General features: G+C 45.3%; 1 protein-coding gene across 14 annotated transcripts in view; it reads right to left on the bottom strand.

The window, feature by feature from the left end:
- LOC126535675 (uncharacterized) overlaps positions 1-23127 on the bottom strand; it is a 364982-nt gene that overhangs the window by 94760 nt on the left and 247095 nt on the right. For 11 of the 14 annotated variants that reach the window (XR_011895591.1, XR_011895592.1, XR_011895593.1 and 8 more), the window contains exons 17-18: positions 16867-16941; positions 8578-8661 (exon numbers count right to left, since the gene is read on the bottom strand). Coding sequence is in view for 11 of the 14 variants with exons in the window: in XM_050182488.3 (XP_050038445.1) it covers positions 8578-8661; positions 16867-16941 (159 nt within the window). In the remaining 3 variants the exon portion in view is untranslated. The remainder of the gene's footprint in view (positions 1-8577; positions 8662-16866; positions 16942-23127) is intronic. The other 3 variants (XM_055073247.1, XM_055073249.1, XM_055073248.1) reach the window with 2 other exon arrangements.

The raw sequence follows: 23127 nt of genomic DNA, 5'->3' as shown, positions 1-23127 counted from the left end.
ATCAGGAACACCTTAGACTTCCGTCAACCAAAGGACCAGGCAGGATTCCGTAAAGGCTACTCAACAATAGATCATATTCACACTATCAATCAGGTGATAGAGAAATGTGCGGAATATAACCAACCACTATATGTAGCTTTCATTGATTATGAGAAAGCGTTTGATTCAGTCGAAACCTCGGCAGTCATGGAGGCATTGCGGAATCAGGGTGTAGACGAGCCGTACGTAAAAATACTGAAAGATATCTATAGCGGCTCCACAGCCACTGTAGTCCTCCATAAAGAAAGCAACAAAATCCCTATAAAGAAAGGCGTCAGGCAGGGAGATACGATCTCTCCAATGCTATTCACAGCATGTTTACAGGAGGTATTCAGAGACCTGGATTGGGAAGAATTGGGGATAAGAGTAAATGGAGAATACCTTAGTAACTTGCGCTTCGCTGATGATATTGCCTTGCTTAGTAACTCAGGGGACCAACTGCAATGCATGCTCACTGACCTGGAGAGGCAGAGCAGAAGGGTGGGACTAAAAATTAATCTGCAGAAAACTAAAGTAATGTTTAACAGTCTCGGAAGGGAACAGCAGTTTACGATAGGTAGCCAGGAACTGGAAGTGGTAAGGGAATACATCTACTTAGGACAGGTAGTGACTGCTGATCCGGATCATGAGAGTGAAATAATCAGAAGAATAAGAATGGGCTGGGGTGCGTTTGGCAGGCATTCTGAGATCATGAACAGCAGGTTGCCATTATCCCTCAAGAGAAAAGTTTATAACAGCTGTGTCTTACCAGTACTCACGTACGGGGCAGAAACCTGGAGGCTTACGAAAAGGGTTCTACTTAAATTGAGGACGACGCAACGGGCTATGGAAAGAAGAATGATAGGTGTAACATTAAGGGATAAGAAAAGAGCAGATTGGGTGAGGGAACAAACGCGCGTTAATGACATCTTAGTTGAAATCAAGAAAAAGAAATGGGCATGGGCAGGACATGTAATGAGGAGGGAAGATAACCGATGGTCATTAAGGGTTACGGACTGGATTCCGAGGGAAGGGAAGCGTAGCAGGGGGCGACAGAAAGTTAGGTGGGCAGATGAGATTAGGAAGTTTGGAGGGTCAACATGGCCACAATTAGCACATGACCGGGGCAATTGGAGAAGTATGGGAGAGGCCTTTGCCCTGCAGTGGGCGTAACCAGGCTGATGATGATGATGATGATGATGACCCAATGGCAAGAAGCTTCATAGCGAACGTCGAAGCAGCTAGGTCTAGCGTTGCCTCAGTGGTGGCTACGGTTGCCAGGGGATCTGCGTGCGAGAGCGCCGGTTTGAGGCGGAGAGGCAATCAAAATGGCAGCGATGGTGGCTTTGATTAATGTCGTTTCGGACCTGTGGTCACGGCAAAATGTCCGGAAAATCGGACGGCGAAGAGTTCTCGCGTCAGAAATTTCCGACATTCTGACACATTGACTCTATGGGTTACGTGGTGGTGCCACGAAGCCATCCAAATTATCGGGAATCCGGAAAGTCAGTCGTTGACTGAACACTGGCAACTCCTCCAGCCGACGACAGGGCGTCAAAGACGATTCACTATGATTCCCGTCTGTTCAAGCCAGCATTACCGCGAATTTCGACCCTTTCAATAAAATTACAGCTAATTTTCCCTGATAAGAGGCACAAATTCCCTGAGATTTCACAGACTACTCAAAATCCCCGAGAATTCCTGGTTTGCCCAGTTGGTAGACACCCTGTTGATATGTTCGTACCCTTAGCCGATTACATAAAGATTGCCATAGGCCAGTGAGATCCAGCACACAGGCTGCACTGATGGATGCGCGAGTGAAACGGTGTTTGAGTTTGAAGGCGATCAGCCGTCAACTATCACGAAAGTTCTCACGTGAACAAAATGAATGGCCTGAACTGAATTTGCAGAACCAGCTTAAATTGACAGTGTCGTCAAGATCGTACATGTGACATCTGCACTTCTGAACAACGCGCATAGTGACAGGCGAAAGTAAAATGCACTTGCTGCCTCAACCATCACGAAATTTTAGAAATTCATTTTTTGAGCTTGCCCGATTATTTACGTACCTGTGCGACCCCATCATTGTCGGGAAAAACCAGTAGGCGACTATTTTGCTTTCTGCACACAAGCTGAAGAGCCAAAGAGCGATAACGCTAATCCACATTCAGTGCGATGTGTGCACCACTGACAAGTGACTAGAGCAAAGGCTTCTCCCTCGCCTAGGGAACCCACATGTGCCCGTCAAGTGCACACGTGCAAGGCACTGCTGCCTTGCTCATCTGCTCCTCATCCACAATCCCCTTGGCCACTCTTGTCGGCCAGTGCACCCCGCTGAGAAGGGCACTTGCCGCCGTGCATGTCTGATATTTTGTGGCCACCGCATCATTATAACTGGTATTTTGCTCTTGCAGCTGCACTCTAAGCGGCATGTGTACACAGTTCAACCTGGTTATGTCAAACTCGCAAAAAAATGCCCATTAGTTCGATATAGGGTATAATTCATAAAGGGAAAATCTGGCATCCACCTGTTCGTAGCAATTGCTACAAAGGAAGCCTACACAGGTTCCTTGAAAGAAAAGATTTGCAGCTGAAAAATTCGTCCTGGTCCAGGACACAGAACCCGGGACCACCCCCTTTCCGGGGCAGCCGCTCTACCATCTCAGCTAACCAGGCGGCTAGCAGATAGAAGGGTGCAGTCGAATTTGTCAACAACTCGAACCAAAGGCAAGATCTGGACATAATAGTTCTGCAGGAAACCGCAAGGTGGAGAGAAGCAATTAAATACGGTAAATCTTGCCTTTGCTTCGAGTTGACAAATTCAACTTCGCCCTGCCATCTGCTAGCCACCTGGTTAGCTCAGGTGGATGGATGGATGGTTTATTTCAACATCAGTTCAAGCATACATATCCAATGGTACAGCGGGAAGGGGTGGCGAAAAGGCAACTGAATGCCTGACAATGCGCTAATCCCCACCCAGACGGCACAGCGTCTGCCCCGGAATGGCGGTGGTCCCGAGTTCGAGTCCCGCACCAGGACGAGTTTATTTTTAACTGCGAGGTTTTTCTTTCGAGGAACCCGTATGGGTTTCCTTTGTAGCAATTGCTACAAATGGGTGGATGTCTGATTTTCCCTTGTTTAATTACTTCTTTCCACCTTGCGGGTTTCCGCAGAACTATTACGTCAAAATGTTGCCTTTGCTTCGAGTTTTTGACAAATTCGACTTCACCCTGCCATCTGCTAGCCGCCTGGTTAGCTCAGATGGTAGAGCGGCTGCCCTGAAATGGTGGTGGCCCTGGGTTCGAGTCCTGGACCAGGACGAATTTTCTTCAACTGCGAGGCTTTTCTTTCGAGGAACCCGTATGGTTTTCATTTGCAGCAATTGCTACAAATGGGTGGATGTCTGATTCTTTATTTAATTACTTCTTTCACCTTGCAGGTTTCCAAAGAACTATTACGTCAAAATCTTGCCTTTGCTTCGAATTGCTGACAACCCATATGGTTTTTCTTTGCAGCAATTGGTACGAATGACTGGATGTCTAATATTTTTCTTCTTTAATTACTTCTCTTCACCTTGCAGGTTTCCGAAGAACTATTACGTCAAAATCTTGCCTTTGCTTCGAGTTGACAAATTCGACTTCACCCTGCCATCTGCAAGCCACCTGGTTAGCTCGGATGGAACAGCGTCTGCCCCGGAATGGCGGTGGACCCCTGTTCGAGTCCCGCACCATGACGAGTTTTTCTTCAACTGCGAGGTTTTATTTCGAGGAACCCGTATGGGTTTCCTTTATAGCAATTGCTACAACTGAGTGGATGTCTCATTTTTTCTTAGTTTCTTCTCTCCACCTTGCAGGTTTCCGCAGAACTATTACGTCAGGCTAAACCACACTGAGGATGTGTTGGCGGGTTTCCCTGTCGCCGTGAGGGAAAGTCAACTTCTTGGGGCACTCTTGCTTTTTTTGCTTCATGTTCGATATATCAGGAGTCGCTGCTATTTTTATTCGATGTAAACAGGATCGATATAGTCAGGTTCAGTTGTACATGGTGTTCTACAAAAGGGTAAACGGGAGTCAGAAAAGTTATACAGTCAAACCTCGATATATCAAACAGCACAGTGATTGTGGAATAGTTCGATATCACCAGAATTCAATCTAAAAAAATCACATAAAAATCGTGTTAAGATCTTCCGGAAATCAATTAATGAACCAAGGGCGCGATCGGGATCATTGTTCGGAGTGTGCGTTCGGTTGCGCTGCACACAACTGGCCTAGGCCGCGTGCTTTGAATGTGTTCTCCAAACAACGATCCCCGATCGCGCCCCAATCGTGGTGCAGTAAATGCTCACTCGAAGCTTCACACAAACTATTTATTTGGCTGAAAGTACTGCAGCAGTGTAGCCTGCTTCTTATTGACAGCCACATGCTTAAACACAGAATCCTCAACATAGTGTAAACGATCCACAATATAGGCCGGTGCTTTCTATTGCGCTACAGTAGTGGCGTAGAAGGGCCATGGACACATCAGCGCTTGCAGGATCAACCTCGGCAGTGTCTTCGTTTGGCCACTACTCCTGCAATCTCCAAGTCCATCAATCTAAGCATTTTGAAACACTGTCAATAACGAAGTATTATTTGGCACCTGCCAAGGCCTGTCTATGAGTGAGCCCAGTGAGCGTGTGCTTTCGCACGTCTCTGCGGATGCAAACTGCCACTCCTCGCGAGGCACAGCAGGCACAGAGCGCGGCACCGAGGAGAGTCAGTGCGGCAAATGCAATGCGTCGTTGACGTTGCCAAACTAGCCAAGCTGCCGCATGCGTACATCGCTACGTTCAAATGGCGCCCTCAGCGCAATCTATGTGCACAGCTATTGGCCTCGAGCTCCACCACTGGAAAAGCTGGCGCCACCGTCGGCGTGACGTGCTATTAGGGATCACGTGGACATAGCGGCCGCGTCAGCTGCTTCGGGAGCGCCGAAGCGAGTTGGAAACGAGAGTTTAAGTTCCCTCGTACGCTGCGGTCCTCATTTAGCGGCGAGATTTTCCCGCTTCGAGTGTCTCCTTTACAACGATTGAAAGCACTACAATAGGTAGTGGCTGCCTTTAAAGGCGCGCAACATGGTAGGCTACTGCTCGGTGCCGCAGTGCCGGACGTACGCAACGGAGCCCGGTGTCAGCCTTATACATACGTAGCCGCAGGACAAGAAGCTGCATGAGAGAGAGAGAGAGAATAAAAATTTTTATTGGGTGAATGAAGCTTTGGAGAGGCGTCCTCATTCCAGAATGCCTTGAGCACGGGCCGCATCCTGGGCCCTCGCAATAAGCCGTTGCTGATCCTCGAGGTCGGAGCTGGCCAAGGCTCTCTCCCAAAGCTCGTTAGTGGGGTAAGGGTTCGGTGGATTTAATAGTGCAACTCAGCAACCCCCTACTATGTGCCTGAGGGACCCGGGCTCTGCGCAGAAGCAGCATTGCGGAGAGAATTGTGTAGGGTTTATGAGGTAATTTCTGGTTGGATGGGGGAATGTATTAACCTGTAGAGCTCGGAGGAATCGCTCCTGCTCTCTAGGTAGTGACTTGTGTGGGGGTGCCTATGTTCTGCGGGTTAGCTTGTAGTATTGTGTGATGTCTTGGTAAGAGACTAGAGGGTGCATGCGCTCGGGTGCAGATTCCTCAGCGGCGGCTCGGTGGGTCAGATCTCGAGCCACGTGGTTGGCGACCTCGTTGCCAGGAATGCCTTGATGAGCTGGCGCCCAGATGATCATGACTGATCTCGTTGGCGGCTTTTGATTGATGATCCGGAGCGTAGTGGTATGAATTCTGCCGCTAGCAAAGTTGCGGCACGCCTGTTGGGAGTTGGTCACTACGACTTCAACCTCTGTTTGGGAGAGCATCGAGGGCTATGGCCGCTTCCACGGCTTGGAGGGGATTGTTTCGTGTGAGCGAAATGCTGCTCCGATGTTCTGTGTTGACCACTACGGTGGCTGTTCTGGCTGCGCGTCTGGAGTAAGAAGCCGCGTCCGTGTAGGCTGTAGAGGGTAAAGTCCCGTATCGCTTGTGTATGGCCAGGGCGCGGGCCTCACTTCGCTCTACGTGGTGGACTGGGTGCATATTGCGAGGTAGAGGACGTACGGTGATGTTTCTCCGGATGGCATGGGGGTAAGCTCACAGTCTGAGGCGGCAGATGGCTCAGAGGGGCAGAGAGCCCCAAGCGTAAGAGAATGGACCTCCCTGCTTCCGTAAACGCAAGCCACCTGCGTGAAGCTTGGCTCGCGAAACGTAAAACCGACAAACAGTCATCGGATACAACTCGGGTATGCAGCAAGCACAGACGCGAGGAAGATTCCTGCTACGGCGCCGGGTCTGTGATATATGTTCGGAGAATGCGCACTGAGACGCTCGCCCGAGTCCGCTGCCCGACTAATGTCATGACGGTTTGGTCTATGAACTTGTCGATGCTATAGATACTGGCAAGTTCACTGGAGTGGAAAGGGAGCGGTAAGAAGCGCATAAAAAAAAATCATGGCATATGGTCATGTTTGTGTTATGAATTAATGCACTGGATTACAAAAAAGAAGCAGCGGGAAATCGCACGCTGAGAACACCGATAAACATACAGTGCGACGCAACTCGAGAAATAATATTGAAACGTCCAAGAATTTAGAAGAGGAAAAAAAAGATTGAATCGTCGCGACGGCACATCACAGTCCCCGTCGAAGTCTCTAGAATGAAATTATTTTTGAACAACTCTGATAGCGCCCACGCAACAATGGTTGCTTGTATACTGTCAAATGCTCATATTCTGCGGCCTAAAGCTCATGGCACGGTGCGAAAACGTGCACGCGGCGAAAGCGAAACAGTGCGCAGACAAGCATGCAGATGCGCAGCCGGTCGCTGCGAAGCCGTGCGATCGCTGCATTGAGGGTTCATTCTATTACGCACCATTTAGTTATACAAACACTATAAGAGCATATTTCACATAGTTTGCTCTCAGCGTTTGCCTACCTTTCACGCAAGAAGCCGGTTCGGGTGACTCCATCGTGGCGACCGCGCACAGTGGCGTTCATTGTACGTATTCGTCGTATTCGGTAAAGAGATAGCCTCTGTAAACAATTCTGTGCTTTCAGTTTGCCCAAGATTATTATTTAGACAGTAAAAAACTTCTATTGTTTTGCAAGTACTTACAGAAATGTCCGGAAGCGCTCCCGCGTGGTGTTTTCAGTGAGCGCTGACAGCAAAACCTATGAGGAGCGCGCCGCGTGATCCCTCATACTACGCCAGCGAGGCGCTTCCGACAGATGGCGAGTCCGTAACTCCTTGCCGCCAATAGTATGTAGGAGTCGTGAAAGCCCATCGTGCCACTGCTACCTTCGAGGGTGTTGTGGTAAAGCTCACCGCCTGCCAACAGAGCGCAGGTGGTGTGGGGTGGCGGAGTTCGATATATTGACACGTGTACTTATATTTACCGGGCGACCACGATTCGCCGCCTAACAAATCGTATCGCACAGTGCGGGACGCGCCTGCATGTATCCGAAGTTTCAGGAAAGTTATCGATGCTTCTATCCGCTGTCTGTTGTCGCCGAACCTTGTGTTATCCGATTTCATCACGTGACGCGAATGGTGTAGAACTTTGCGGAAGGCACACGGGTCCCAACGATTAGTCTGGAACATTCGATGACTGCCGTATAAAAGCCAACGCGCGGGACCCACTGATCAGATTTTCGACGATCGCCAACCGTGTTTGCCGCTATCGTTGTGCTATAAGTGTAGCCTGTTTTTGTGGGCACAGGTTCGCCCAATAAAAATTAGTTTTGTCCTTAACAGTATTAATACTGTGTTCTTCAACGTCACCACCACATGACAGTATTCATATTACGTCCGACCCCGTTCGAAATAAAAAATCTTAAATGCATGCGATTTTCCAGGTGATATAGAAAGTGTTCAATATATGCAATTATTAAACATATCTGTGTTCGATATATCGTGCTTTGACTGCACTTGGTCCTGCACTAAGAACGATTACATTAGAAGCGGTCCGTACTGTAAGTGAAGATGTTTATCGCAATAGGGTTTGTGGCGATAGCTGTGAATGATAACCTGTGATCTGCGAAGGGATTTGCTGGTGCCAAAAGAGGAAATTGAGTGTGTGCCAGCATTTCCACGTGACATGGGCGGGCAAGTATCGCGGGGAAGCTGCAGTGGCAGGCACCTACACTGCTCTGAGCATTTTCTAAATCACATGGGATCTGGCAGCCAGAAAACTTATACAATTGCAGTTTGGCAATGTACTGAACATTAGTGCTGAAAGATTGTGTTTTCCAGGAACATAATAACTGGCAAAAGAGAAGCATAACAGTATTGGGTCATTTCTAGTGTTCTCGATTGAGAAAGTTTGCATGGGGAAATCGTATGAAACGGGATCATATAAACAAGGGTCTGCTGTACTTGAACTTGTCTCAAGGAATTTAGTGCTATGTAGTTGGAGTAGGTTAGTTAACAAATTCGCGCTCCGCTGGCAAGGTTCAAGAAACAGTGCTGCCCCAAGAAAAACCAAAGTGTGCACATACCTCATCGTACTTCTGCTCCAGCAGCTTCTTTTCCCCTTCCTCATCCTGCAGCTTGGCTTGCAGTTCCTTCAGTTTGGCTTGCATCTGAATGTACATTGCGAGGATCAATAGAGCGGCAGTAGCCGAATGAATACAAGAGTTTAACTGATCAAGACGCAATGCCAGCCTACTTCCAGCTGCTGCCTCCACCTAGAAACTTACCAAATGTCCTTGCGATGTGACTGCATAGATTACTGCTCAGGTTGAAACAAGGCAGGACCACGCTAACCAAAATTTTGAGCTTCCTTACAGACAACATTTTTGACCGACTGTTTTCATGTGCGTTAATTAAGTCAAAACTCTCTGAACACTAGAAAAAATAATGGTAAGCTTTGGTGCACCCTAATAATGTGATACCATGAAGCAGTTTCAGTCTGAATACCAAGGAGTTCAGTCTTTGGACCCTTCAGAATACAATTCACAGTTAAACCTCGACATAACCAAGTTGCTAAAATCAGCAATCTGCTTACATTAATTACGTTATACTGAAACTTGATGTTCCATACAAATAAGTGCAGTCGCCAATAGATTTTTCTTACATGAAAGAGGCTGCAAAATTTGCCGGCTTATTCAACTCAAATGAGGAAAAAACAAACTTTGTTCACTTTGAGAGGCTGCGACGAAAAATAAGTGTGTCGACGGCATCTTCACATTGGAAGTATGATGTGAAGTCAGCCATGCTTTCGCGCCCACTCTGCCCCTGCTGCTGATAGCCTGCAGTGAAATGACGCTATCGTAAAAAGCCCCAACAGTGGTAGCAAATGCTTCGCCTGCCTCCCGCTTAAACATGTCTCCGAAACTCTAGATTATACACAACCTCCAGCACTAAATGCAGGGGAAGGCAGCGCAGAAGATGCCAAGCCACCTCAGCATGCCCGTGGTTGGCAGCCAACCTCCAAAACAGGGTGCGCAAGCTGCATGGCTGCTTGCAGGCAGCTGCTTATAATTCAACCATTTGGCCATCTGCATCCACGAAAGTTTGAATTTGTTGTCTTGGTATTCCTTCACAACGGTAAACACACTTCGTTTTAAATACGTGGTGTTCTATGGACAAGACAAGAAGAAGGACAAGGCAAGGCCGTGCCGCCATCAGTCTTTCTCTGGTTATAAAGACTCCCGTCGCAGTAAGGGTTGCCGTTTTCGTATTGTGGAAGCATAATTTACTAATACAGCCCAGATTAAACTCGTATGCAAGTCGTTTTTGCCCATGAAGAGACACACACTAAAAAAATATCCAGTGTACTTCAGAAGCTTTTGAGATTTCTGCAATGCCCTAAAAGGCTTATTGAAATTTAAACATTTTGGCTTCTGTCTGCAAAACGCCTTTTGAGGATTGTTAACCTCACTTTTTTTTGGCAATAATCCCACTTCTGACATGAACTTACTACTACCTGGTCAGACATGTAAATTCACACCTGGCCAGATGTAAAAAAAAAAAAAAAATTTTGATCATGGGGTTTAACATGCCAAAACCACTTTCCGATTATGAGGCACGCTATAGTGGAGGACTCCAGAAACTTTTACCACCTGGGGTTCTTTAACATGCACCTAAATCTAAGTACACGAGTGTTTTCGCACTTCGCCCCCATCGAATTGTGACCACCGTGGCCGGGATTCGATCCCGCGAACAGCAGCCGAACACCATAGCCACTGAGCAACCACGGCGGGTGCTGGCCTGATGTGACATCAAACCACAGAGTTCAAACAGCTGTTCACGCCAATGGATGTCCTACAACAGTCTGACAACTCTGAGCACTATCAGGTTAATCCAAACTGCACTAAGAATGTACATCTCCAAGAAATCGAGTTCACCTTATGTTATTAGTACAGCAGCTACAACAAAGTCACATAATGACATGCTACAACGTGCTGTGCATCCTTGAATAACTGATCAGCAAATGCAATTGGAAAGCATTACCCTCAGAGTTTCATACCAGGATTGCTAAAAAGATATCCACTGTTCCTATTGGTCAGTCACGAGAGAATCACGGGTGGTACATGGATTTATCGATAATTTCTGTATGTCAAGTCCCAAGCTGTCGAGGTTAAATGTTTCTAAATGTCATCCACTGGAGGGTAGCATGAAGCTAGAAAGGAAACCAAAGTTAAGGCATCTTCAGATGATCTCTGCGATCCTTCGAATTTGAGTGCTCCAATTCTGGAGGCACTCTGCATCCAAGTACAAGATATCTTGTGCCAATTTAACAGCCGGTTGCTTTTAGGAGTAGTGAGAAGGGAGGAAGCGAAAGCTGAAGTGAACTGCTGGAAACAGAGCCCGTGCCATTTCGATAATACAGTGAAACCTTGTTAAACCGTAGTTTGTCGGAGATCGAAAAAAATACGCACTAAATGGTAGTACTGCTTAACCGAAATAGCATGATATCGCCCACTTACCTGTCAAAAACGCAACTCAGAGAGAGTGCGACGAAAAAAAAAAGAAAAGACATGCAGTATTTATTCACTTCGCGCGACAAAAGTGTTCTTGTCGTTTGATGCCACCGTGGCCTAACAGCGACAACCGTGGCCTAACAGCGACAACCGTGGCCTAACAGTGACAACCGTGGCCTAAACTTACTGAAGCTGCGAGCCAGCGTTTCGGCCAACCCCCTCTTCTTGGCAAACACACGCATGGCATATTCCTCGTTGGCATTGAATATACTCCGTGCAAGAGAAGCATAGCAGGGGCAGCAGAAAGTTAGCTGGGTGGATGAGATTAATAAGTTTGCAAGAACAACATGGCCACAATTAGTACACAATTAGTTTCTTTATCCGAGCTTCGGCATGACACGAGTCCTAGTTTGCACGACGCAACAACGCTCTCTGGCATGGCGCCGAAATGATGGTGATGTTGATGTAGCTTCACGTGCAAACACACAGGGCGCCTGGAGGCCGTTGTTCTAATACGCGATTCTGATCTCTGAGGCTTGTTGTTCTGCCGGGAGACCCAATGGAGATGACACACCGTCATGTTTGCGCGTCGAAAAGTGGAAAATATACGTGTCAACCGATGCATATGCAATAAGCTGGTACGGTTTAGGTGGATGCAAAACACATTACGTTCAATGGCTGCTGAGTCGGGGATTTGACTTTACTACTTTTAAGACGAAACTAGTTTGTCGATGCAAGATGTGGACGTGCTCAGCAAGGTGCACTGCAGTGACCATAGGATGGTAAGAACTCGAATTAGCCTGGACCTGAGCAAGCAACAGAAGAAACTGGTACATAAGAAGCCAATCAATGAGTTAGCGGTAAGAGGGAAAATAGAGGAATTCCAGATCAAGCTACAGAACAGGCATTCGGCTTTAACTCAGGAAGATGACCTTAGTGTTGAAGCAATGAACGACAATATTATGGGCATCATTAAGGCGTGTGCAATAGAAGTCGGTGGTAACTCAGACACGATACCAGTAAGCTATCGCAGGAGACGAAAGATCTGAACAAGAAACGCCAATGTATAAAAGCCTCTAACCCTACAGCTAGAATAGAACTGACAGAACATTCAAAGTTAATCAACAAGCGTAAGACAGCTGACATAAGGAAGTATAATATGGATAGAATTGAACATGCTCTCAGGAACGGAGGAAGCCTAAAAGCAGTGAAGAAGAAACTAGGAATTGGCAAGAATCAGATGTATGCGTTAAGAGACAAAGCCGGCAATATCATTACTAATATGGATGAGATAGTTGAAGTGGCTGAGGAGTTCTATAGAGATTTATACCGTACCAGTGGCACCAACGACGATCATGAAAGAGAGACTAGTCTAGAGGAATTCGAAATCCCACAGGTAACGCCGTAAGTAAAGAAAGCCTTGGGAGCTATGCAAAGGGGGAAGGCAGCTGGGGAGGATCAGGTAACAGCAGATTTGTTGAAGGATGGTGGGCAGATTGTTCTAGAGAAACTGGCCACCCTGTATACGCAACGCCTCATGACGTCAAGCATACCAAAATCTTGGAAGAACGCTAACATAATCCTAATCCATAAGAAAGGGGACGCCAAAGACTTGAAAAATTATAGACCGATCAGCTTACTGTCAGTTGCCTACAAACTATTTACTAAGGTAATCACAAATAGAATCAGGAACACCTTAGACTTCTGACAAGCAAAGGACCCGGCAGGATTCCGTAAAGGCTACTCAACAATAGACCATATTCACACTATCAATCAGGTGATAGAGAAATGTGTGGAATATAACCAACCCTTATATATAGCTTTCATTGATTACGAGAAAGCGTCTGATTCAGTCGAAACCTCAGCAGTCATGGAGGCATTACGGAATCAGGGTGTAGACGAGCCATATGTAAAAATACTGAAAGATATCTATAGCGGCTCCACAGCCACCGTAGCCCTACATAAAGAAAGCAACAAAATCTCAATAAAGAAAGGCGTCAGGCAGGGAGATACAATCTCTCCAATGCTATTCACAGCATGTTTACAGGAGGTATTCAGAGACCTGGATTGGGAAGAATTGGAGATAAGGATTAATGGAGAATACCTTAGTAACTTGCGATTCGCTGATGATATTGCCTTGCTTAGTAACTCGGGGGACCAACTGCAATGCATGCTCACTGACCTGGAGAGGCAAAGCCGAAGTGTGGGTCTAAAAATTAATCTGCAGAAAACCAAAGTAATGTTTAACAGTATCGGAAGAGAACAGCAGTTTACGATAGGTAGTGAGGCACGGGAAGTGGTAAAGGAATACATCTACTTAGGACAGGTAGTGACCGCGGATCCAGATCATGAGAGTGAAATAATCAGAATAAGAATGGGCTGGGGTGTGTTTGGCAGGCATTCTCAGATCATGAACAGCAGGTTGCCATTATCCCCCAAGAGAAAAGTGTATAGCTGTGTCTTACCAGTACTTACCTACAGGGCAGAAACCTGGAGGCTTACGAAAAGGGTTCTACTTAAATTGAGGATGACGCAACGAGCTATGGAAAGAAGAATGATGGTTGTAACGTTAAGGGATAAGAAAAGACCAGATTGGGAGACGGAACAAACGCGAGTTAATGACATCTTAGTTGAAATCAAGAAAAAGAAATGGGCATGGGCAGGACATGTAATGAGGAGGGAAGATAACCAATGGTCATTAAGGGTTACGGACTGGATTCCAAGGGAAGGGAAGCGTAGCAGGGGGCGGCAGAAAGTTAGATGGGCAGATGAGATTAAGAAGTTTGCAGGGACAACATGGCCACAATTAGTACATGACCGGGGTTGTTGGAGAATTATGGGAGAGGTCTTTGCCTTGCAGTGGGCGTAACCAGGCTGATGATGATGATGACTGTTTAAGCGGTTAAACGAGCTTTTACTGTAATAGTCTCTGCAAACGAAACGAGACTCCTCCATTTACAAGCGTGCAACTGTGGAAAAGGGTGGGGTCATTTGATTGGAAAGCGACCAGATTTTCTGCTGCTCTGAAGGCCATACTGGTATCGCCAACACTGATTTCAAGTCGGGCAAACGGAAACAACCATTCGAGTGTGGCTGGAGCGCCCCTTCTAGACATGAATGCAGCTTTTTGCACACAAGACGAGGACGAAGAAAAGGCTGAGACACACGAGCACAGACTTACAACAGTGCTTTATCTTGAAGCAGGTGACCACATATAAAGCAGAATCTGTGACACAGCATGTGTGTGCCGTCCGCAGAATATACCTATCACTGCGGAAGAAGGATAGCTCCTTGCTGGAAAGGGCGATGGACGGTTTTTACACACAGGTGTCACCACACCCGTCAATCGATTCCGTTTCAGTGATTTTTCGGGTTAACTGATTACGATTTCTGCCGGCGATTTAGCATGCACTATACACCTGTTTACATGTGACCGTATTTGTGGCGTTTGCCTGATCACGCATAAAATTTCTACAGAGGGTGTGTAAAAACCCCCTTTCATTTCTATCACATTGTAGCGATGCTCCCGTAGCCAGTCATCATCCGCTCTGACCAACATAGTTACAGCCACAGTTCAAAGGCAGATTATAAAATATTCCTTCTGCCCAATAAACAAATTTTGACTAACGTCTCTTTTTGCAAGCAGGCTCTTTGGGGGCACACGCAATATTCAATCTGCACAAAGATTGCAGTTTATCAGGAGCGAAAAAAAAAGAACACATTTACATTGGCCTGCTGGCCAATCCTTTTCAGTAGATGCGATATGCCATGGATATAAGGAACAACCACGACTTTTTTGTCGAGCGTGGAAGACTGAGTGCGATTAGTTGGCATTAGTTTGCAACACATTTAAAGTACCTTAGCAAAATGAGTTGGAAGGTGGGTGTTTGCTCTTAGTGTTGTGTAGCGGGTTCACTTCATTTCATTGTTTTTGAGAATTTTTAACGCCATACATATTTTTCAACAGGCTGGATAGGTGTGTTTTAAAGTATACAAGACGTGAAGTAGCTGATGTTTTTGATGTGAGTACTAGCATAGAGAACACACTCTGTAAGCTTCAGAAAACTCACTAAAGAATTTAAGTTCTAAATAGGTTATGGTGCTGTACACTTTTAGCGATTCCGAAGATGCAAAAAATGTAGTTAAACTAAGTTTACAATGACAGAATTAATTGGCATCCAAAGGCACCAGATCATAAGCTGTTCCTTGATGTTCAATCATTCCAGTTACAAAATTAGCCATAAAACCCATATTTCAGAACCTGAGCATGGTGAGCAGCATGGCTACCTGCAGATTAGTGCATCGCTTATCGAAAACAAAGCTAACTACTTAATGGCAACTTCTTTACCAAGCATTGCCAAGAGCAAAAGAAAAAGAAAGTGAATCTACAAACACAGTGCAAGGAAAACCAAATAAACAGCCTTTCTCATTAGCACCTTTTTTTTTTTGGTACCAGTCAGATGTTGCCATTTGAGTATAATTTGTCAGGTGACAGACTGGAGAAGCAATCGGTCAGTTTAGGTTTAGTTAGTGCTTGTTGAAGAGTAAATGTTGCCAAAACATGAAACCAAGGAGACAAAGAAACACTAATGACAACATCGACAGAAGTGACCCACTTTTCTTTTTTCCTGTCCCTCTGTGTTTCTGGCAGCAATTATATCCTCTCACCCATTTTTTAACTGGTGACATGCAAGTCAGATGAGGCACCTGGACTGATACTTGGAGCACATGCGAAACACAATGCAGAGCTTTGCAACTGGTACAAGCGAACAAGTATGGCTATTCAAGCCCTTCCTTGTGTGGAGAGAAGGCAATTTTACTCAAGAGAGAATGAGAGTGTGTACACCCACCTGAACATCACCTCCTTCTAAGTTGTCTGTTTTTTGCCTTAGAAAGCTTCACATGGAATGTCAATGCAGTTGAGAAACCTCACTTTCTTGCTTGTGCTACTAATCTCATAGATTGCACATGACCGCTCTCAATTCCGCTCGTTCCTATTCATTTAAATCACATTATTTCTGTCAAAGGATCACCAATTTTTTTTTTTTTTTTAAATATTCTGTCATGCTTCACTCAACTTGGCCTTCTGCTTTCAAAGTATAAGGCTGTCTTCTGGTCACATTAAACTAACTGCAATGCATCCCTATTACGACTGTCAATACTACTGCTGGTATATACACCCTGTTTAGGGACTACAATGGATATTTGAGAGCTTCAGCGCTTCTGTAAACGTATTGCAGTTTAGTGAGTACAGTCAGCGGAGAAGTCTGCGTGAGCAGCCGAGTTGGTGGTGCAACTTGCGGCCTAGAGTTTAAACATAACGGACACAGAGCTACTATTGAAGCAACATTCTACTTAGAAGTTGGTGTAATGAATTGACAGTGACATTATATTAATAAGCAGTTATATTTTTGCGTTGTAGATAACACTTATGTAAAAGAATGACTTCTACCATACTGTGGATGGACACAGTGTCACAAGATAGCAACTGCAGTACATAAGTCAGGTATTCCATAAATGGTAATACATTTACATAGAAGCTAGAACTCTCCATTGGTTTTGTCTTATGATTCTTGAAATATTTAAGCATGAAAGAAAAAGAAATTCATCAGTGGCAATAAAAAAAAAAAGGCCTAAGGAGACATGCAGTTGATTTCCCAGCGTCTGTGCAAAACACGACTGCCCAGCGTGCGTGCCATTCCCCAGCCAACACAGCCTCCTGCTCGTCCATGCGATGCCATCCAGCAACCTAAAGGCGACAACCATCGGTCCCAGGCAACCGAGCTCCGTGTGCCGTCCACTGCTGCGTCATCCCCCACCTCAGGCACACAAGGTCACTGACCCTTGATGGCGGTGTACTACCTCATTCACTATGCTGGGCAATGTCCGCTCTAAGCAGGAGAAGGCAAACTGCACACCACATACCTCGGACGTCGTCTGCACACAGAGAAGACCAGAAGGCATATACATACACACTCAGGGGCACTGCATACTTTAAAGCTCTGAGAGATGTTAAAAATGGAGCCAAAATATTTAGTCAACAAGAAGGATAACGGGCAGCGAGGTTGAAATCTGAGTTGTCTGCTTAATTGCTGTTAACTTGGAAATGGTGTGAAATAACAATAAAAAGGTGATGTAAGGTGCACAATTTTTATTGCGACAGCAATTATATGGACACTCCAGGTGAATTTCCCCCATCAGTATCCCCGTAAGGCTCCATATCAAGTCAAAGTGCGATAAGATCATGACCGCAGGTCGTATGCTGCAGGTGCAAAGAAAGCATGCAAGGGTCAGCCGAAAAGGCTTTCTGCAGCGGCGTCTTCTAGAGCGCGTGGTTGGAGGTCAGGGTAGTGCGCACCTATACTCCGGCTGAAGCTGTGCACATTCTACCTTGGAGGTAATACGAGCTGGGTTCGAAGGCTAGCCAAGCCGAGATAGCTGATGGCTTCACACGCGCCATGTTCTCACACGCCTAGTTCGCACTGAAGCAAGAGGTGGCACGAAGGGGAATTTGCTCGCTGCTGATGGCGCTCTTAATTCACAGAATGTTCTGAAGCGAATGCTCATGGCCATCGAGTGAGATGTTTGCCTGTGTGCACATTACGCTGTTCTAATCAGATATTATGCAAATGTTTAGAGCAGTTTACACAGTTGGTAAAACTTACAGCGTATAGCTGCCTAATAATTCACTATAGCAATTATAGCTTTGCCTTTTGAGCAAAACTGCAATTTATATTTTGTTAGTTATAACCAGGGTGTCGAACCGAGCCCCAACAGAAAATTGTACAGAAACTGAAATTCTCGGCAGAACTGAACCCAAATCAATAGGGTGTGCCTGAACTTGAACCGAACCTGAACTGGAAGAAAAATACGGTTACCAGTTCAGCATGAAACAGTTCAAGCATACAACGCAACAACGGGTGCTTGATAGTTTGCATTATCGTTCGAATAACTGCTTCAAACAGAGCCCCCCAATTAGCAGATTGTCACAACTCAGGAGTTGTGTGCAAGAATGGGGATAGATGATGAGTCATCATCATCAGCCTGGTTACGCCCACTGCAGGGCAAAGGCCTCTCCAATACTTCAACTACCCCGGTCATGTACTAATTGTGCCCATGTTGTCCTTGCAACCTTCTTAATCTCATCCGCCAACCTAACTTTCTGCCGCACCCTGCTACACTTCCCTTCCCTTGGAATCCAGTCCGTAACCCTTAATGACCATCGGTTATCTTCCCTCCTCATTACGTGTCCTGCCCATGCCCATTTATTTTTCTTGATTTCAACTAAGATGTCATTAACTCGCGTTTGTTCCCTCATCCAATCTGCTCTTTTCTTATCCCTAAATGTTACAGCCATCATTCTTCTTTCCACAGCTCGTTGCGTCGTCCTCAATTTCAGTAGAACCCTCCTTTTCGTAAGCCTCCAGGTATCAGCCCCGTACGTGAGTACTGGTAAGACACAGCTGTTATACACTTTTCTCGTGAGGGATAATGGCAACCTGCTGGTCATGATTTGAGAATGCCTGCAAAACGAACCCCAGCCCATTCTTATTCTTCTGATTATTTCACTCTCATGATCCGGATACGCGGTCACTACCTGTCCTAAGTAGATGTATTCCCTTACGACTTCAAGTACCTCGCTACCTATCGTAAACTGCTGTTCTCTTCCGAGACTGTTAAACATTACCTTGTTTTTCTGCAGATTAATTTTTGGACCCACCCTTCTGCTTTGCCTCACCAGGTCAGTGAGCATGCATTGCAATTGGTCCCCTGAGTTACTAAGCAAGGGAATATCATCAGCGAATCGCAAATTACTAATATATTCTCCATTAATCCTTATCTCCAATTCTTCCCAATCCAGGTCTCTGAATACCTCCTGTAAACATGCTGTGAATAGCATTGGAGAGATTGTATCTCCCTGCCTGACGCCTTTCTTTATTGAGATTTTGTTGCTTTCTTTATGTAGGGCTACGGTGGCTGTGGAGCCGCTATAGATATCTTTCAGTATTTTTACATATGGCTTGTCTACACCGATTCCGTAATGCCTCCATGACTGCTGAGGTTTCGACTGAATCAAATGCTTTCTAGTAATCAATGAAAGCTAAATATAAGGGTTGGTTGTACTCCACACATTTCTCTGTCACCTGATTGATAGTGTGAATATGGTCTATTGTTGAGTAGCCTTTACAATAGACCATATTCACACCATATTCATATGGGTATGTGCTGTTAACTACGGCCACCTCGACAGAGACACTTTCATTTCTGAATCGGCCATGCAGTTGTGTTCTGCAGCTGAAACCTTGCTTTAAGGGGCTCCGTGGAATCAATATTTCTGGTGAAGCTCCCGATTTGGCTGTTAGGTCAATTTGTTACTGACGCTAGATAAGCTAGATAAACATTCAGAGTGGAAAAGACAATGTCATTGAGAAGAGATATCAATGAGATCAGCTGCTTGACTTGCTGCAACCATAACACTGCAGTTGCTAATGAATGCTGTTGCCTTCTCAGTGAGCAGTAACTGCAGCTGTTAACTGCATGCAAAATTTAGTTTTGTTGCATGCTATGGTTCAAATTATTTTTGGTGCTTAGCCAAGCAGAACACAATGCTCTTTGAATTGTAAAAATTTGGGGTGTGAATACAGAGTAGTAGATTTCGAATCAAATCAAGAAATAAAAGCCAAATATCGAATCAGAAAATTTTTCTTGTAATTTATTGCTTACAAATTTGGGACAAGCAAATATGGTGCTGTACATGCTCCGGAGTCCACTAGCATTGCATAACAAAAATGTACAGCATGGTCTGCTCTTATTAAAAGGAACATCAAATTAGTATGCCAGCACTGATTACAGCTGAGCTCTAGAACAAAGGTGTGGAAAATATTTTTTGTTAATGGAATTTCTGTTGAACAGAATCAACTGCTTTCTTTTCCTTTAAAACTAATGAATTAGTGACTTTCTGTTGTACTGAATACCAGTGACATTCTTAGTTTATTAGTGGACCTGTGTTTTGCAGCAAGCTTTTACTGTATAGAAAGTTTTGCTTTCCAGTTTTTCCCCAAATTGGAGAAAGGCTATTGCAACTTTATAGCAGGTGAGTAATTTTAAGGAAAAAGATTCCTTTTGCGTCAAGGACACATGCACGCGTGAGATTTGCAAACCACGATGTTAGGACCACTGAGAATCGACAATATATCGTGCAACGCATGACGATCAGCAAAATGCGCAGAGAACGGATAAATCAACAGATCTCTTAGGCATCAAAGCTTTACGAAAAGGACTTTGCAATACACTAGTGACATAGCTTGCACATACTTTCTAGTGACAACACTAGAAAATATAACGTGGACGAATTCCTAATATCTGCACATGCCGAAATTGTCTCTGCAAGCCTACATACATACAAGCTTGCTTATACAGATCTTGCAAACGTATTCGGGGGACCTAATGCGTGAAATAGATGTTAGCACTGCACACTCCTTAACACTACAAATGTTCAAGAATATATCTGCAGAAACTTACAAAGCGCGTTGCCAAAACTGGCTTTTTTTGATGATGCAAAATTTCCACACAAAAGGAACAGAGAAAAGTGATGAGAAGGTTTTGCAGTATTCATGCAAAGAATAAGGAACAAAAAAGCACGTAGCAACACCACTCGTAAAGTTAACACACAGTTTTTGATCACGCCAGAACGACCGTATTTGTGCCCATTCCTTTCGTCTACATTTGCAGTTAGTCGTTATTGCGTATTTTTTTTCTGTATTCCCGGGAATTGTATTGCAAGGGCAGCGGTAGCAGGGCTGTCAATTGCTTCCATGCACGAAATGTACAAACCATATCCGACTGATTGAAGACGGCACTACTAAAGGTTAATTGAGGCATACCATTCCCGACTTCCTAACGTATGTTCAACGAAGTCTGTTGAGCGAGACTAGCTTAGCAGGACTCTTTGAGGAACTATCAGATATTGTTGGGGATATCATTGGCCTTAGTGAGGTTAGCAGAACTGGTGAAGCTTATACAGTGCTGACCAACGGCCATTTCCTGTGCTATAGAGGTATCCCAGATAAGAAGCATTACGGGGTAGGATTCCTGCAGCGTCCCGGGAAATTAAGGGGCCAGTTCCCCCTCCTTTCTTCCTTCTCATTAGCTTTAGTATAAACGCTGTCCAAAGCTATAGAAAGGCCGAAGACACCTAGCAACTGTCAAAGTCGCCTGCTTTGCGCCAGACTCAGAAGCACATTGTTCTGTGAGGCACGTCTCGCCACTCTTGGTGTTTAAACGGGAGCGCAAATTTCGGACGGCAAGAGGCAGGCAGATAAGACAATAAGCGGACGATAAGCGGCTCTGGGCTTCTCGGTAAACACTGAAAACTTTTTCCCTTTCTTACTTTTTTCACACAAGCTTTAAGTGGTGTTCAAGTTCACCGAAAATATATTGTGTACCTAGGCGCGCTCAAGGCCGCATGCGCGTGTGAGATTTGCGAACCACCATGTTAAGACCACCGAGAATTGACAATACGTCATGCATCTTATGACGATCAGCAAAACCCACAGAGGGCGGATAAATCGACGGATCTCTTGGGCATGCAGAGCCCTCAGGGCTGTACTTTTCTGTGATAAGGTAGCCTCGCCGCCTGTGGGATTATCTGACGGGGCTATGCCGAATGCTCGGTTGCGATAGTCAAAAGTTCGAATCCCCCCTCTCTTTCTCTCTCTTTTTTTAAGCATCTAACGATGGCGCACTCCAGTGCACTACATCTGCAGGCTTGGAGTGACGCCTGACACCGGCAAAAGATGCCGAGAGCGAGTGGAGCTTGCTCCAGGTACAACCAAATTAAGAGAACGCCCACTAAAGCTTCAACAAAGACACTCTCTCACCGGAACAGGAATTGGGTTCCCTGGTGCAGTAATCAGCCACTGCCTCCCTCATGATTCCTACAATTAACCCATGGCCCTCACTCCCCAGCAGCTGCAGAACACCTTAACAAGGCGGCGGTCAGACCTGTAACGCAGCAGAGGGTGCTAAGGATCTCGGACCCGGACAGGCTGCCAATGGAAACTGACCCTGGCAACCTTTAACAGCCGAACTCTGTCGAGTGAGGCTAGCTTAGTAGGACTCTTTGAGGAACTATCAGATATTATTGGGGATATCATTGGCCTTAGTGAGATTAGAACTGGTGAGGCTTACACATTACTGAATAACGGCCATGTCCTCTGCTATAGAGGTATCCCAGATAAGAAGCATTACAGGGTAGGATTTCTAATCCATAACGACATTGACAAATTCTACAGCATTAATGAGAGGGTAGCAGTAGTCGTAATTGAACTCAATAAGAGATATAGATTAAAGGTAGCATGAACCTACGCTCCAACATCCAGTCACGATGATGATGAAGTAAATCAGTTTTATGAAGATGTTGAATTAGCGATGAGAAAAGCACAAACTCAATATACTGTAGTAATGGGCGACTTCAATGCAAAAGTGGGGAAAAAGCAAGCTGGTGAACAAGCAATTGGCAACTACGGCGTCGATTCTAGGAATGCTAGAGGAGAGATGCTGGTAGAATTCGCAGAAAGGAATAAGCTGAGAATAACCAACATCTTTTTCAGGAACCGTATCAACAGAAAGTGGACCTGGAAAAGCCCTAATGGTGAAACAAGAAATGAAATTGATTTCATACTTTCTGGTGATCCCAGCAAAGTGCAGGATGTAGAAGTGATAGGTAGGGTAAAGTGCAGTGATCATAGGTTAGTGAGGGCTAGGAATCACCTCCATTTAAAGAGAGAAAAAGTAAAACTGGTCAAGAAGAAACAGGTCAACTTAGAGGCAGAAAGGGTAAAAGCAGATAAATTCAGGCTGGTACTTGCAAACAAACCTGCAGCTTAGAAAAATGAGATGAAGAGATAGAGGTAATGAATGATACCGCAACTAGGCTGGCTTCAGAAGCAGCAATTGAAGTGAGAGGCAAGGCACCAAGGCAACCAGTAGGCAAGCTTTCCCAAGTAACAAATGACCTAACAAGGAAACAACAAAACATGAAAGTGTCCAACTCAAGAGATAGAGATATGATAGACTTTGCATAACTGATCAACAAGGCAAAACAAGGGGTATTCGAAAGTA

This window comes from Dermacentor andersoni, chromosome 7 (assembly GCF_023375885.2).
Source record: "Dermacentor andersoni chromosome 7, qqDerAnde1_hic_scaffold, whole genome shotgun sequence".
Taxonomy (NCBI): Eukaryota; Metazoa; Arthropoda; class Arachnida; order Ixodida; family Ixodidae; genus Dermacentor; species Dermacentor andersoni.
Note: the sequence above shows the minus strand (reverse complement) of the source record. Positions and strands in the feature narration are given on the sequence as shown.